Below are 15,967 nucleotides of genomic sequence, written 5' to 3'. Positions count from 1 at the left end.
GGTTTTCCTTTTACTTATTTCACTCTAGGTTGGTTATCGCCGTAGTCTAGGCTGAGAGTAGGCTCAGGGACAGTCTGACACGGAGGCACCATTCCTGTAGCAGTAATCCCAGTCTAGAGTAGCAAGGATCCAAGTCACGGCACCAAATTTATTATAAATAATCCTCACACACTTTATGATTCTAAGAATGAGGATACTTTATTGTGAGTAAAATAAGTCAAAGCAGCGCTGGGCAGCCGGGGAGCCTCCTGCGCAACCAACCGCTCGCGAACATCAGAAACACACAATGTTCCTTTTATAGGGCAAGCTCTAGGTGGCTTTCACAACTCTGTGCTTTTCATTGGTTCTACACCTTGTCACTCTCCCTCCACATTTCCGGAGGGGGTTTATACACATGCGTGGCAATCCTCCAGGGGTCACAGGACTCATCTTGCGCTCTCCTCGGATGAAGGCTGGAAGTCTTCCCAAGATGTCTTCTTCATGACCCCGGACCTTGAGCATGCGCATATTATTCTGTCAAGTAGGAACAACAACAAGCTCCTTTCAACTGGTTCTCACAAGCAAGCAAACGACCATCCTATGCAATCAGGTCCCCTAAACAGTTATTTTTCACATTAACTATTCAAAACTATATAATTCAACAAATAAACTCATACTTATCTATTACAGCCAGGCAGACCTCCGTAGCTCCGTGGCCCTTGAAGCCAGCAATTCCCCTCACCAACACATGGATAATAGCTCTTGCAGGGCTGCTCCTGCCATCATTGCTGTCTGGCCTGAGAGGCTGGAAACCACTGTGTAGAAGGCTGCCAGCACCACCCCCAAAAGCAGTCTGAGAACTGCTCAGGAACATCTGAAGCAGCTGGCAGGCCCCAAGCCTTTGAAGGAGAGGAGTGAGAACGTGACAGGCTCCAGCCCTGCACTCCCTGCAAGAGAGAACTGTTCTGTTGTTAGGAGCTCTGTTGTTACAAACTCTGTTGTTATGGACTCTTGCTGATGAACTCTATTGCTGATGAACTCTGTTGTTATAAACTCTGTTGCTTATAAAGAGGTTTGCTATAAGCTTCACCTCTGTCCTTGCAAAGTCTCTTCCCTGGCATGGTGGGACCAGCTGGCAGGAAAGCAGGAAGAGTCCTTCTCCTCCTCCCATTTCCCTGCTGCTTTGCAGGAAGAAGCTGTTAGGCAGAGATGGTTCTTGTGCTCTCTCCGTGTCCTGGGGGATCGTTGTGCTGCACTGGCAGTCCAGGCACACACATCACTCAGTCGGGTGGCTGTGGAGCCTGGCAGGACAAGGCAGCAGAGAAGGTCCTCTTGCAGCCCTCCACCTTGCTGTGGCCTCAGCCTGGCTCCAGGCTTTTGGTGTCTGCCCGAAGTGCCCTGTGCCCATCTGGGATGGGTGCATGAAGATGAGTGCATGAACCCTCCTGCCATGGGCTTGTCCCCAGGCAGGGACAAAAATCAGACAGCTGTGGGCTGGGGGGTTGCAAAGTGCAGCTTGAGCGTTGCCCCCGTGGCACGGTGACTGTCGGGGGGGCGCCCAGTTCTGCCCGGCGGGCCCGGTCCGGCCGCTCCGTGCGAGGCCAAGGGGTGGCTCTGGCAGGCCGGGCCCGGGGCAAGTGAGGAGGAGAGAGGCTGCGGGCTCGGGGCGGTGCCCGGCACAGCTGCTCCGGTCCGTGTGTGCGGCGGCCAGGGCTGCTCCCAGCGGCCCCGCACGGCACGGCGGTTACGGCCAGGAAGGGCTCCGTGCCCCGCGGAGCATGCGCGCTGCTGGGCACGGCCGTGGGCTAGAGGAAGGTGTCCCAGGGCAGGGTGGGTGGATCTGGATGATCTTGCAGGTCCCTTCCAACCCAAACCATTCTGGGATTCTATGACTCTTCATCGTGGTCAGGTCTTGGTCTGCTTTGGGTCCTGCCTTTAATGAACTCTTCCCTCTCTAACTGGTATCCCAGAAGGATGCCCTCTGTGGTGCAGCCTTCTAGGGAGCGTCCCAGCAGCTGGGCTAAGAGCAGCAAAAGCATTTGCTCCCTGTGTGCTATGGTTACATCATTTGGTTGCTTCTTCTGTGTTGCTTTGCTTTGGCTCTGACACCACCCTGCAAGCTGCAGGATGCAGAAATGTCCCCTCCTTGTCCCTGGCTGTAAGCTGAGTGGAAGGAGCTCTTAAACTGCATCCTTGAATCTGCTGTACAGTGACAGGAGAGGCCAAGTGAGGCCTGGGGTCTGTGCCCTGGGGCCGCTCCCTCCTTTCTTCCTCCTTCTTCCTTCATTTTCCACTACGGATGTGGTGGAGAGCCCAGTGCTGGAGGGTTTCAAGATGCTGCTGGACAGGGTGTGACATGACCTCATCCAGGCTCCCTTTGCCACAGGAGCTTGGGCCAGATCACCTTGGGAGATCCCCTCCAACCTGGGCTCCTTTGGGAGGAGTCCATGAGCCAGTGGAGTGGTTGAGCCCTGCTAACAGCCAAGAACCCACACAGGCAGCTCCCCACTCCCTGCCCTCTTCCCCAGGACCCATGGAGATGGCTCCAGAAGTGAGCTAAGGGCAGCTGAATAGGCGAAGGCAAAGCTGTGTGCACAAGCACTGCAAAATAAGGAATTTCTTCCCTGCTTCCCGCTGGCAGTGCTCTTATTCCACTCTCTGGGAAGCAGGGCCTCAGCATGCAGGGCGTTTCCTTGGGAAGAGCAATGCCAGCACCGCAAACGTCCTCCTGCTTTGCTTCAGCTGGTGCTGGGATGCTGGGGCAGGCCAGCTCTGGGGCCTGTAAGGGCAGGCCAGAAGTTCTGCAGGGCCACCTCTGCTTCTGGGGCCTTGAGAGGCCACAGCCATGCAGCCCTGCCCTCCTAGGCTCTGCAATAGCTCTGACACCATCACTGCCCCATACCAGGCCCAGGCTGGCGCAGTCCTCACGCTGCCACTGCTCCCAGGCTTCCCCTGGGGAGGAGCAGCAGTGGTGGCACTTGAGGAGGCAGCAGCTGGGGCCCGCAGGGCTCACTAGCCTGACTCCCACTGATCACAGCCCGGCTCTGCTCTCCCTAGGGAGCCACCGAGCTGCTTAGGAACCATCTGAGCTCTCCCCCACGGTGCAGCAGCCTCTGCCCTCCTGGATGTGCAACCTCAGCCTGGGAGCACACACACAGGCTTGGGGCTACCCCTGGGCAGCAGGACTAGGGCAGGAGATGGGGAGGGTCTGCTGGGGAGGGGGGTGGGGGCAGGGCAGCATCTTGGCATGCAGGCTGCAAGGGTGCATGAGGCGTGGGTGGCTCTGTGTGTCCATGCAGAGCTGCTGGGACTCCATCACCTCTCTGTGTGCCTTAGGAGCAGGTGGAGCTGTGCAAGGAGCACACAGAGCTGTGTCTGTGCCTCTGTGCGTGGCAAGGATCTGTGTCCTGGACTCAGAGGAGTGTTTGGGTTGGGAATAAACCTTTCAAAGCAAGTGCAGGCGAGATCCAGCACTGCCAGGTCACCACTAAGCCTTGTGCCTCAGCACCACAGCTGCTGGGTCATGGGCTGAGGCTTCTGCCTTTGAGAGACCATGGAGAGGACCTCCAGCAGGTCCAGAGGGCTCCAGGAGTGGAGAGGATATTTGTAATCTTTGGGTATCTCCTTCCCATCACTCTGTCACCTTACTCTGTTCCAGCTGGCAGCCAGCCCAGCTCTTCCCTCTTCCCTTCCCACTCAGCTTCCTCCTCTGCTGTGGGGGAAGGATGGTTCCAGGCTTGGCTGTGCCCTTCAGGCCCAGACCAGGCCTGACAACATCTTTCCTGTGCAACTTTGTGCCTGTTTGGGGCTGCTCTGGGGGGGAAGAACAGAGGCAGCAGTGCCAGCCCAGCACATGCCCACACAGCCCCCCAGGCTGTGCCAGGCTCTGCCCCTGGCCTGGCTGCCTGGGCAGCCGCACACAGGCCAGGCTGGCAGCGCTGTGTGGGCACAGGGATTGGCCCTGCCCCAGCCCCCCTGCCTTGTGGGCAGCCCTTGGTGCTGGGGGCAGGCAGCAGCTCGCCCCATGCCTGCCCAGCCCCTCGCTGCTCGCTGCCCAGATTATGAGGTCACCATGGGGCATCTCTGCTTCCATGGTGTTGGTGCTCCCTGGGAGCCACCTGAGCTTCAGCTCCTCTCCGTGAGGACTGCTCTGGTGTGCTGGGGGAATCTGGCCCCTTGATTGCTCTCAAGGTGCAATTCTCTCCCAAGCCAGCCAGCGAGGCGACGATGGATGAGAACGGAGGAGACCAAATGGCCTCCCTGAAGGACTTACTGGTAGTGTGGCTGGGGCTCTGCCCAGGGGCCAAGCATCCCCCACAGACACAGGAAAGCTCTCCCCCAAATCCCAGAGGCATTTCCCCAGAGGGCAGAGGGGTGGGCAGGAGCTGATGCTTTGCTCTGCTCTGCCTCAGCCTCGCTGCTCAGAGCAAGGAGCGAATGGGAAGGAAAACCTCCTGCAAGTCAAACCTCCCTACAGCTCCCTGGGAGGAGCTTGGAGTGAGGCTGCTGTTGGTCTCTTCTGCCACAGAATCAGAGATAGGATGAGAGGGAATGGGTTTAAGTTGTGCCAGGGGGCTTCACATTGGACATGTGGACTTCTGTGGGCACAGGGGTGGGGCAGGTGAAGGACCCCTGCACAACTTTGCCCTCTTCTCCTTGCTGAGCAGGAATACGACGAAGAGGCAGTGATTGACCAGGGAAAATGGAGCAGCACTGCCAGCATTCACTATGAGGATGAGCTGGAAAGTAAGTCTGCCCTGAGAGCCTGGGACAGGAGCCACCAGCCCAGCACCTTTTCCCGTGGCACCAGGGTGGTGCTTCCTCCTGGGAAGGGCTGCTCTGGCTGAGCAGTGCCACTGCCTCCCCCATCTGTGCAGCACCAGGAGCACTGCAAGTGACTCTTCCTTTGCAGGCCACCGTACCCAGCACGTGGGGAGGGGGCGGCTGCTGAGAAGCCAATCCCCCAGCTGTGGCAGGCAGGGTGAGTGCCACCGTGGTGTGCCCTGAGCTCCCTGGGGCTGTATGCACCTGGGGGCTTCTGCAAGCAGCTCCTGGTGGGGCTTGCTGCCCTCCAGAGGGATTTGGCAAGGCCTCCTTTTGCCAGGCTTTGCTCAGGTGGGGCTTTAAGGCACTTCCATGCACAATGGAAAGCTGCCCACCCTGAGGCAGAGGGGGAGCAGATGCTTCCCCTGCTCCATGGCTGTGTGCAAGCCTGGACAGAGGAGTCCAGGGGACAGGAGCCAGCCCAGCATTTCTGGCTGAGCTGGTGCTGAGCTGATGGTCACTGGCACGTGAGCAGGACAGAGCTGAGTCAGGCAGGCTGACAGGACAGAGCTTTGTCTTCTGCCCACAGCCAGTCCACCCCAGCGGGTGCAGGCCATCCTTGGGAGCCAGGAGGACGAGCAGCATGCTCCCCACAAACTCTTCTGCCAGCTGGCTGAGATCTGCGTGGCAGAGGGGGAAGCTGCTGAGTGGAAGGATGCAGCAAGGTAAATCCCTGCTGCTGGCAGCGGTGGCAGAGGAGCCCTGGGCCAGCAGCACTCAGAGCTCTTCTTTCCTCCCTGTGGCATGCTAAGCTGTCACAGCTGCTGCTGCTGCTGCTGCTGCCAGGAGCCTTCTTCTCTTGCTACCCCACAGCTCTCTCCAAGGGCTCCCAAAGCTGGGGGCACTTTTCCCATCCCTGGGGCTGATCACATCCCCTGTCTGCAGGTGGTTCAGGTTTGAGGAGGACGTGGAAGACGGTGGCGAGCGCTGGAGCAAGCCCTACGTGGCCACACTGTCCCTGCCCAGCCTCTTGCAGCTGAGGAGCTTCATCAGCAGTGGCACAGTGCTGCTGGACATTGGGGCCAGTGGCATGGAAGAGATTGCAGGTACCCTGGGTTCTGTGTCCCCCTGGCAGTGGCCAAACTCAGCTGCCTCTGGTGCCCTTCCCTCCCCAGTCAAACCCCACCCCAATGGCAGAGCCTTTCCCAGGAGTCCTGCTGTGCTTTGCAGTTGTGCCTTGGATGTAGAGCTGGAGAAGCACCTGCAGAACACTCTCCAGCCAAAAAGAAGCAGGGCTCAGGGCTTGGCAGGTTGCTCTTAGAAAGGGTTGGCACTGGGGGGTTCTGCTCTGATGGCTTCTTCCCTCTGCCAGATGCCATCCTGTGCCAGCAGGGACACAGCTCCGGGCTTGATGAGGAGGCGCTGGCAAGAGTGCGAGAAGTGCTTCTGCTGCAGCATCAGCATCGGATCAGCAAGGAGAGGAAGAGCTGCCTGCCCAGGGCTGTGGCACGAGGTGAGCAGTGCTGCAGGGTCTGGCAGCAGCTGAAGGCTTCTGCAGGGCTTGGGCCCCATCAGGCTTGTCCTGGCAGAGCAGCTGCAGCCTGTCCACCTCTCTGAGTGCCTTTCTTTCCCTGCCAGTGGCAGCACTCAGCCCTCGGCCTTCTGCAGACGCTGCTGGGGCTGAAGGTGGGGGGAAGCAGGAGAGCTCCACAAGGGCTTTAAGCAAGGTGAGACCCCTGCAGCTTTCTTCTGCCTTCAAGGCCAGGTTGGCTCTGGCAAGGGTGGTGCCAGGGTGGGCTGCAGAGCACCCAGGGCTTTGCTCTTGGGGCAGCTGCCTGAGAATTGCTTCTTGTGCCCAGGCGGAGCTGCGCTTGCTGAAGAGAATTCCCAGCGGGGCTGAAGCCTGCAGCCTGCTCGTAGGGGAGCTGGGGGCCCTTCAGCAGCCCCTCCTGGCCTTTGTCCGCCTGGCCCAGGCTGTCCTCCTCCCGGGGCTGACCGAAGTGCCCATCCCAACCAGGTCTGAGGGAGAAGCACACAGCTTGGCTTTCCCAAGAGCCCCACACCACAACATCCAACTGCATGCATCACTTGGGCCTCCCAAGAGGCCCCCCCACAGCTCCTTGCTTTGTGTCTCCCTTCCCTGATGGAGCTTTGATAGCCACCAGCCCATCTCAGTGGCACTTGGCCCCCAACTTAAACTTGGGATTGATTCTGATGGACTTCAGATTCCTTGCCTGTGTGTCCCCACTCCAGCCATACTCTGGGCTGGCAGCTCCCAGGGCTTTCCTGGGTGCTCTTGAGCAAGGACACCTTCTTCTTTCTCATTTTGCTTTTCTTGCCCAGGTTCCTCTTTGTTTTGCTGGGACCAGCAGGAAGAGCCCAGCAGTACCATGAGGTCGGCAGGGCCATGGCTACTCTCATGATGGATGAGGTACCAGGAGATGAGGGAGCTCTGGGTCACCTCTGCCCTTAAGCAAAAGGCTGTGGTGTGCCATTGGGGATGGGGACCTTGTGCAGGAGATGATTCCACCTCCCACACTGGAGAGAAGTTTGATCTGGGGGAAATGTGCCTGCCGTTCCCAGCAGGAATGCTGGGGAGCATTCTCCTGCATCTAGCCAGGAGATTATTGGCCTGGAGAGGGCATCCAAGGTGGGCTGTCCTCTCAGCAGCTTGCCTCCTGCTGGCAGGTTTTCCAAGCAGTTGCCTACAAAGGCAAGAAGCCAGGTGACCTGGTGGCTGGCCTGGAGGAGTTCCTGGAGCGGGTGAAGGTCTTGCCAGCAGGCCAGTGGGATCCCTCCATCCGGATCAAGCCCCCGGAAAAGGTCCCTCCCCAGGTGGGCGCTGCAGGGAGGGAGGCGTGAGGGGCATGGGCAGCATGGCAGCACGGCTGGGCATGTGCTCAGGGGGCCAGGCTCTCAGGGCCCCCCTCCGTCAGTCGCAGGGCCAGAGCAGGAGGAATGGTGACAGGTGGGCATCTGTACCTTGCTCCCATTTTCCCAGGAGAAAAGGAAGGTGCCAGGAGCTGTGGAGGGCAGCGCTGCGCCGAGCGAGCCGGCGAGACACGCTGGGCCTGAGCTGGAGTGCACAGGAAGGTGATGTGAGCTTCACCTGTGTGGGCTTGGGTCTGGTGGCCTCGGAAACGTGAGCCTGCAGCTGCTTGACTGGGGCTGGGGGCAGAGGGGTAAAGCCCTGCAGGGAGAGCTCTGCTGCTGCAGGCAGAGACTGCTCCAGGCAGAGGGGAGGGGCTCTCGCCTCAGGTCTGCTTTTGCTGCGGGAGCTTTCCTGTGTGCCTCCATTTCTCCTGCTGGGGATAAAGCAGGCTCCAGCAGACTTCTGCTTTTCAGCACTGCAGGTTCCTCCGTGCTTGTGGCTGCCCTTGTGCAGCAGAGAGCTGCACAGCCCTCCCCGCAGCACACTCAGGAGCTCTTCTTCCCTCCAGGCTCTGTGGAGGTTTCATCCAGGACGTGAAGCGCAAAGCGCCCTGGTTCTGGAGCGACTTTCGGGATGCCTTCAGCTTGCAGTGTCTGGCGTCCGTCCTCTTCCTCTACTGTGCCTGCATGTCCCCTGTCATCACCTTCGGCGGCCTGCTGGGGGAGGCGACCGAAGGCTACCTAGTGAGCAGCTCTCTCTGCTGGCTGGCATGGGGAGGGGCCCAGCCGCGGGCACAAGTCCCTGCTGCAGTCACGTCGCTTTGCTCTGGGGTTTGGGTTTGCCCTGGATGATTTCTTTACTGCCTGCTGCCTCTCTCCCCCGGGCAGAGTGCCATGGAGTCCCTGATGGGTGCCTGCCTGTCCGGCGTGGTCTATTGCCTCTTTGCTGGGCAGCCTCTCACCATCCTTGGCAGCACCGGACCCGTCCTTGTCTTTGAGAAGATCATCTACCAGTTCTGCAAGTAAGGCTGGCTGCCACAGCCAGGGGCTGGCAGAGTCTGCAGGAGGGGACAGGGATGAAGGAAAGATGCTTTGGCACTGCCTGGGCACAAACCCAGCCAGTGTTGGTGTTAGGGCATGAGAGTGATGTGAGACCACCTCCCACAACAGGGACCTGACCTCCGTTAGCCCACAGGGCCTTAACCGAGACCACTGCTAAGTGCTGATAACCCCTTGGCCTCTCCTCCTGTCCACAGCCCACACTGCAGCCCCAAGGCTGTCTGTGGCAGTTCCTTTCCCACCCCCAGCCTGGCCATGCTCCTCAACTGCTCCCAGGGGTCCCCAGGGAAGGCAGAGCTGGCAGCCCCTTGCTGGCCTCTCCCCCTTCCCAGCTGGCTTTGCTTCCCCAGGGACCAGGCGCTCTCCTATCTGTCCCTGCGGGCGTGCATCGGGCTCTGGACCACCTTCCTCTCCCTGGTGCTGGTGGTGACCGACGCCAGCTCCCTGGTGCGCTACATCACTCGCTTCACCGAGGAGACCTACGCCTCCCTCATCTGCCTCATCTTCATCTACGAGGCTCTGGAGAAGCTGAGTGCCCTGCGACTCACCTACCCTGTGCACACGCCCAGCGCCCTCGACTCCCTCACCACCTACAGGTGAGTGGTGCCCTCCTAAAGGCTGCTGCCTCTGGGCACCAGCTCAGGGCTGCCTTTTCCTCACCCCTCTCTGGGCTTCTCTCCTGCCAGCTGCAAGTGTGTGGCACCAGCCCAGCCCAGCAACCAAACCCTGCGTTTCTGGGAGAGCACCAAGGTCAACGTGTCTGGCATCGCCTGGCACAACCTCACGGTGACTGTAAGTGCCCCGAGCCACTGCTCCCTCGTGCCGCGGCCAGGGGGCATCCCCAGGGTGCCAAAGGCAGAGCCCTTCAGCTGGGGATGGGCTGCCAAGTGTGCTGGTGCCAGATCCTCCTCACCCCCTCCTTACCCAGTGTGCCCTTGCCACACCTTCACTGCCTTTGTGTCCTGCCTCTCTGTCTCCCCAGGAGTGTCAGCGTCTGCGGGGAGAGTTTCAAGGCCCTGCCTGTGGGCCCCATGGCCCCTACACGCCTAATGTCTTCTTGTGGTGCTGCATCCTCCTCTTCTCCACCTTTGCCCTGGCCAGCTTCCTGAAGAACCTGAGGAGCAGCCCTTTCTTCACCACCAAAGTAGCAACAGTCTCCACACTCATTTCCCAAAGCACTTCCCACCACCGCTTGGTCAAGCTGGGAAACGCCGACCTGGAAGCCGAAGCTCTGCACCACCTCGGACTCCCTCCGCTGCCTTCCGTGGATGCCAACTGCTCACAGCATCTCCCACCTGCCCCAGGGCCCCTTCTGGGTTCTTTCTTTTCTCTTGGGCGGGGGGAAATTGGGCCTTCCACTCTTAGCCTTGGTTTACTCCCAGTGCATTGCCTGCTCAGGGGCTAGGTTCTTTCATACACGGAGCAGCCCTAGAAAGACCTCAAACTGCTTCCTCTGAGGAAGGAATAAAGCTGCAGAGCCTCATCCCCTTGTGGCTGTAGGGGCAGACAGCTGTCCCTTAGTTGCCAATAGATCTGTCAAAGGCTTGAATACAAACAGCCCTTTCCCACTTCATTCAGCTCTCTCCTTGTCTGCCCCTGGCTCTCACAGCCACAGGCCCTAAGCAAGGGATGAGGCTGCAGGTGCCGGGTGGGGGCTTTGCTGCCCTAGCCTCGGTGGTGCTGATGGTCCCAGCTTCTCCATGCCATGGTGTGGCCCCTTTGCAGTGCCTCTCTCAGCTCTGTTCTTCTCCCCTAGGTCCGCTCCATCATCAGTGACTTTGCTGTTTTCCTCACCGTGGTCACCATGGTGCTGATCGACTTCCTGGTTGGGATCCCCTCGCCCAAGCTCCAGGTGCCCAGTGTGATAAAGGTAATGAGGCTGCTTGGCTTGGAACTGGCTTCAGCCCTCGGGGGTGCCTCGAGGGGATGGCAGGGCAGGCTGGGGCTGAGCCTGCAGGAGATGCTGGTGCTCTGCCCATCTCCTCTTTTGCCTCCAAGGGCTTGGTTTCTTTCTGGAAATGAGAAGCCAGCCCCAGAGCTGGGCACCTCTAGGAGAAGTATCCCCAGGTGCCTGCAGAGAGGCCACTGGCACTGCTGGAGCCCGAGGAGAGAGGGTCACATGAAGCCAAGGCTTACAGACGCTCTGCCTCACGGGGGAGAGGCAAAATGCAAGGCAGGGAAGTGTCTGGGCTGAGAGCTGCTGCTGAGGCCTGTGCTTTGCTGCAGCTGACCAGAGACGACCGCGGGTGGTTCATCAGCCCCATAGGACCCAACCCTTTGTGGACAGTGTTCGCTGCGCTCCTGCCAGCTCTGCTCTGCACCATCCTGGTCTTCATGGACCAGCACATCACGGTTGCTATCGTCAACAGGAAGGACCACAAGCTGAAGGTAAGAGGCTGCAAGAGATGACCCCGTCCTGACCTGCTCCGGGCTGCAGAGAGAGGAAGAAGCTCCTCTTGCAAAGGCTTTGTGAAGGCACTGGCTGCAGACAGCGTCAGGTTGGGTGGCAGGATGCTCTCCTGCAGCAGTGGTGCCCCAGGGAGCAAAGCACAGGGCAGTTCAGAGGAGCAGTCTGCTGCAAGCAGCACATGGAGCTGAGGGCAGGCTAGAAATGAGCTTTGCTTGTGAAGTGGTGGCAGCAGCTGAGGGGAGGAAGCCTTCTGCTGTGCTGCCAGGAATGGCTCAGGCAGGGCTGGAGTCTGACTTGTGAGGCTGCCCTTGCTCTGGTGCTGAGGGATGCTCTGTGCCTTCTCTTGCTGCCTTCCTTGCAGAAAGGATGTGGCTACCACCTGGACCTCTTCATGGTGGCCGTGCTGCTCGGGGTGTGCTCCCTGCTGGGCCTGCCCTGGTTTGTGGCTGCCACTGTGCTGTCCATCACCCACGTGAACAGCCTCAAAGTGGAGTCTACCGACTCAGCTCCAGGAGAGCAGCCCAAGTTCCTGGGGGTGCGAGAGCAGAGACTCACTGGCTTGATGGTCTTTGTGCTCATGGGCTGCTCTGTCTTCCTGACCTCGGTGTTAAAGGTGAGAGGGCAGAGTCTACCCCCCGACCAGCACCAGCTTCGTGGCACTCACACACACACATCCCAGCCTCTGCAGCCCCCAGGAGCTGTGGAGCAGAGGAGCAGGAGATCCCACACCCGGGGGCTTGCCCTGAGGGGGGAACCAGCTCGGCCTCTGCTTTGCAGCCCTTCGGCCCCCACTGGGGTGCGCTGGAGGCAAGCGAGCAGCGCCGAGGGCTTTGCTTTCCAGCCGTCCATCTGGGCCACCCCTGCTGGGGGTCAGGCAGCTGTGGGCAGTGCCCGCGGGGCAGAGCGGTGCCCCTGCCAGTGCCACGTCAGCCACTGAGCATTGCCTTCTCCTTTGCAGCTCATCCCCATGCCTGTGCTTTACGGCATCTTCCTCTACATGGGCGTGTCGTCGCTCCGAGGACTTGAGGTACTGCCTCTGCACCAGCCTGCAGCACGGCTGCTCCCTGCTGCCGCCCCTGCCTGCCAGCGAGGCGAAAGCAGGGCCGTGGCAAAGTCTCTCGGAAAGCATTTGGGGTGAGGGAGACATCGGTGGGGCCCAGGAGAGCTCTTGGGCTGGGAGCAGCAGGCACCTTCCTCAGCGTGCTCAGCTCAGGGGGTAGGGCAGGCCAGGCTTTGCTTAGGTGAAAATGGGGGAGGTCAGTGCCAAGGGCAGGCAATTCCCACTGCTGCTGGCAACCCTTGCTGGGCACTCAGTGGGCAGGAAAGGCTGAGAAGAGAAGAGCCTGGAGGAAGGGCAGGTCGGGGGCAGCTCTTGTGGCCAAGCTGGTTGGTAGGTGGAGCGCAGGGAAAGTGGCTGCTGCCCCCAGGAGCGACGTTCAGAGTGGGCTCCAGGACTTCTCCTTTCAAGCAAGATGCTGCAAAGCCCCTCCAGGTCTCAGCAGGACCAGAAAGCTGCTGCAGTGCTCAGCTGGCAACTCTTGGCCTGTCCCTTTGCAGTTCTTCAAGCGCTTGCTGCTGGTGTTGATGCCAGGCAAGCACCAGCCGGACTTCATCTACCTGCGGCACGTTCCCCTGCGCAAGGTGCACTTCTTCACCTTCATCCAGGTGCTCTGCCTCGGCCTGCTCTGCGCCATCAAGATGTCCCCTGCTGCCATCATCTTCCCCATGCTGGTAAGAGCTGCTGCTGCTCAGCAGGGGCTGTCTGCAGCGCTGCAGGGGGCTGGAAGGCTCAGCTCTGGACTCACCCTCTCTCCCCTCTCCTTTGTGAAGGATTTGGCTCTGGTCTTGGTGCGGAAAGCGATGGAATTCTGCTTCTCCAAGCGGGAGCTCAGCTTGCTGGATGACCTTCTGCCAGAGAGCAGCAAGAAGGGGGACAGTGCCACAAAGGAAGGCCAGCAAGAGGAGGTAAGGCCTGCTGGGTGCTCGGGGCTGGCCATCTCCCTCAGGCTGGGAGGTTGCCTGTTTCTGGCACAGCTTCTCTTGAACTGCTGGGGGACCATCAGCACTCAAAAGGAACCCATCCTAATGGCCTGGATCCCGCTTCAACCCCTTCTTGTCTTGAGTTAGCAGTCAGCTGACCCCTGGCAGACTTTTCTCAGTCAGTCATTTCTCATCAAGGTGATGATTATCCTTTGCCCAGGACAGTGCATTGAACCCTCCCCAGATGCTGGCAGTGAGCTCTGCTCCCTGCTGCACTGCCAGCGGAAGCTGCCACGGCTCAGAAGCAGAGGGCAGCAGGCAGTGGTGTTCCTGGCTCCTGAGCTGCTCTCTGCTCCAATCCAAGACAGACAACTTGATTTGTCCCCTTTTATGGCAGGAAAGGCTGGAAGCTGCTGGTGCCAATTCAGTTCAGCTGGAGCTGGGGAACACCGGCAGCTGGGATCCCGCAGAGCAAAGCAGGGACAGGTAAAGCCCCAGCAAGGGCCAGGAGCCCCAGCAAGATTAGCTGGAAGGTGTCTGGTGTGGGTTCCTCCACTTGCATCTTTGGGGTTGAGCATCCCACAGGAAACAGTAGTCACAGTGGTGGGAAAATCAAGTGTGTGGGCAAGGCTGCAGGAGGGGCTGGCAGGGCTCTGGCCCTGACCAGAACTCATGTTGCACCCCAAAACTTGCATCACCAGGTGCCTGACAGTAGCTGCAGATCCTCCTTCTGAAATCTGAGGAGCTGCAGGCAGGATCTGTGCCAGCTGTGGCTTAGGAGCCCAGCCCAGGGCTAAGCACCAGGAAGAGCCACTCCATGGAGCTGTTGCTCTGCAGCTCTCAGGCTGGCCTCTCAAAACTCCTCCTCCAGCCAAGCCTCCCATGCTTATGCTGAGCTTTGATTCTGCAGGTTCCCTGTTCCTCTTGCCAAGGCTGCTGATGCCCTTGAAGCCAGCAATTCCCCTCACCAACACATGGATAATAGCTCTTGCAGGGCTGCTCCTGCCATCATTCCTGAGAGGCTGGAAACCACTGTGTAGAAGGCTGCCAGCACAACCCCCAAAAGCAGTCTGAGAACTGCTCAGGAACATCTGAAGCAGCTGGCAGGCCCCAAACCTTTGAAGGAGAGGAGTGAGAATGTGACAGGCTCCAGCCCTGCACTCAGTGCTCCCTGCAAGAGAGCACTGTTCTGTTGTTAGGAACTCTGTTGTTAGGAACTCTGTTGTTATGGACTCTTGCTGATGAACTCTATTGCTTATAAAGTGGTTTGCTATAAGCTTCACCTCTGTCCTTGCAAAGTCTCTTCCCTGGCATGGTGGGACCAGCTGGCAGGAAAGCAGGAAGAGTCCTTCTCCTCCTCCCCATTTCCCTGCTGCTTTGCAGGAAGAAGCTGTTAGGCAGAGATGGTTCTTGTGCTCTCTTCATGTCCTGGGGGATGGTTGTGCTGTGCTGTCAGTCCAGGCACACATCACTCAGTGGGGTGGCTGTGGAGCCTGGCAGGACAAGGCAGCAGAGAAGGTCCTCTTGCAGCCCTCCACCTTGCTCTGTGCTCAGCCTGGCTCCAGGCTGTTGGTGTCTGCGTGAAGTGCCCTGTGCCCATCTGGGATGGGTGCATGAAGATGAGTGCATGAACCCTCCTGCCACGGGCTTGTCCCCAGGCAGGGACAAAAATCAGACGGATGGGGGGTTGCAAAGTGCAGCTTGAGCGTTGCCCCCGTGGCACGGAGACTGTCGGGGGGGAGGAGACTGCTTCAGCTCTTCAAACAGGAGGGGAGGCCAAAACCCCGAGAGGCTTGCAGGAAGGGAGCAGAGCCCGCTCGGCCCTGCTGCTCTTCTGCCATGCTGCCCACCTGTGCCCTGCCACTGCCGCCCTCCTGTGTCCGCCACGGCCCTGCCGCCCAGTTCCGCCCGTCGGGCCGGTCGGCCGCCGGCGAGGCAGGGGGCTCGGCAGCCGGCCGGGGCAGGTGAGGAGAGAGGCTGCGGGCTCGGGGTGGTGCCCGGCACAGCTGCTCCGGTCCGTGTGTGCGGCGGCCAGGGCTGCTCCCAGCGGCCCCGCACGGCACGGCGGTTACGGCCAGGAAGGGCTCCGTGCCCCGCGGAGCCTGCGCGGTGCTGGGCACGGCCCAAGTCGGTCGTGCGCGGCCCCGTGGCGTCGGTTACGGCCAGTGTTATAAATAATCCTCACACACTATGATTCTAAGAATGAAGATACTTTATTTTGGAGTAAAATAATTAAAAGCAGCGCTGGGCAGCCGAGGAGCCTCCTGCTCAACCAACCGCTCGCGAACATCAGAAACACACAATGTTCCTTTTATAGGGCAAGCTCTAGGTGGCTTTCACAGCTCTGTGCTTTTCATTGGTTCTACACCTTGTCACTCTCCCTCCGTATTTCCGATGGGGTTTTATACACATGCGTGGCAATCCTCCAGGGGTCACGGGACTCGTCTTGGGCTCTCCTCGGATGAAGGTTGGAAGTCTGCCTAAGACGTTTTCTTCATGACCCCGGACCTTGAGCATGCACATATTATTCTTAAGTCTACTGTCAAGTAGCTACAACAACAAGCTCCTTTCAACTGGTTCTCACAAGCAAGCAAACAACCATCCTATGCAATCAGGTCCCCTAAACAGTTATTTTTCACATTAACTATTCAAAATTGTATAATTCAACAAATAACCTCATACTTATCTATTACAATTTCCCCCTTTTTCTTTTTCCAAGGTATCCTTTATTTGTGAATTATATCGGTAAATTATACCTCCTTGTCCTTCAACTGCTTTTCGAAGCGGGACAGGGCTTCTGAAGCTGCTTCTAGGGAAATATCTGCTTTGGCTATAGGATTTAATTCCCGTACCACCATCAAATTCACTTTCTCAATCCTTTGGTTGACAAAAGATACTAACATT

The 15,967-nt window shown here is 59.0% G+C and overlaps 1 protein-coding gene across 1 annotated transcript; it reads left to right on the top strand.

Annotated features, from left to right (window-relative positions):
• Positions 1-4,206: 4,206 nt before the first annotated feature.
• On the top strand, positions 4,207-15,237 carry LOC128980576 (electroneutral sodium bicarbonate exchanger 1-like). Its single transcript, XM_054399040.1, has 21 exons — positions 4,207-4,254; positions 4,647-4,725; positions 5,333-5,468; positions 5,689-5,849; positions 6,116-6,236; positions 6,575-6,760; positions 7,087-7,174; positions 7,432-7,578; positions 7,745-7,836; positions 8,259-8,358; positions 8,503-8,636; positions 9,024-9,269; positions 9,360-9,465; positions 9,656-9,817; positions 10,430-10,543; positions 10,900-11,061; positions 11,445-11,696; positions 12,042-12,110; positions 12,641-12,814; positions 12,914-13,048; positions 14,722-15,237. The coding sequence occupies exons 1-21, from the start codon at positions 4,207-4,209 to the stop codon at positions 15,235-15,237; spliced, it is 3,228 nt and encodes a 1,075-aa protein (XP_054255015.1).
• Positions 15,238-15,967: the final 730 nt, after the last annotated feature.

This window comes from Indicator indicator, unplaced genomic scaffold (genome assembly GCF_027791375.1).
Source record: "Indicator indicator isolate 239-I01 unplaced genomic scaffold, UM_Iind_1.1 iindUn_scaffold_310, whole genome shotgun sequence".
In the NCBI taxonomy this organism is placed as follows: domain Eukaryota; kingdom Metazoa; phylum Chordata; class Aves; order Piciformes; family Indicatoridae; genus Indicator; species Indicator indicator.
Note: the sequence above shows the minus strand (reverse complement) of the source record. Positions and strands in the feature narration are given on the sequence as shown.

Excerpts from the sequence above, each read along its gene's own strand:
- LOC128980576 (XM_054399040.1), top strand. The coding sequence starts at position 4,207 with ATGGATGAGAACGGAGGAGACCAAATGGCCTCCCTGAAGGACTTACTG. Across the intron at positions 4,726-5,332 it reads CTATGAGGATGAGCTGGAAA|CCAGTCCACCCCAGCGGGTG; the intron begins GTAAGTCTGCCC and ends TTCTGCCCACAG. Across the intron at positions 7,837-8,258 it reads GAGCTGGAGTGCACAGGAAG|CTTGCAGTGTCTGGCGTCCG; the intron begins GTGATGTGAGCT and ends GGATGCCTTCAG.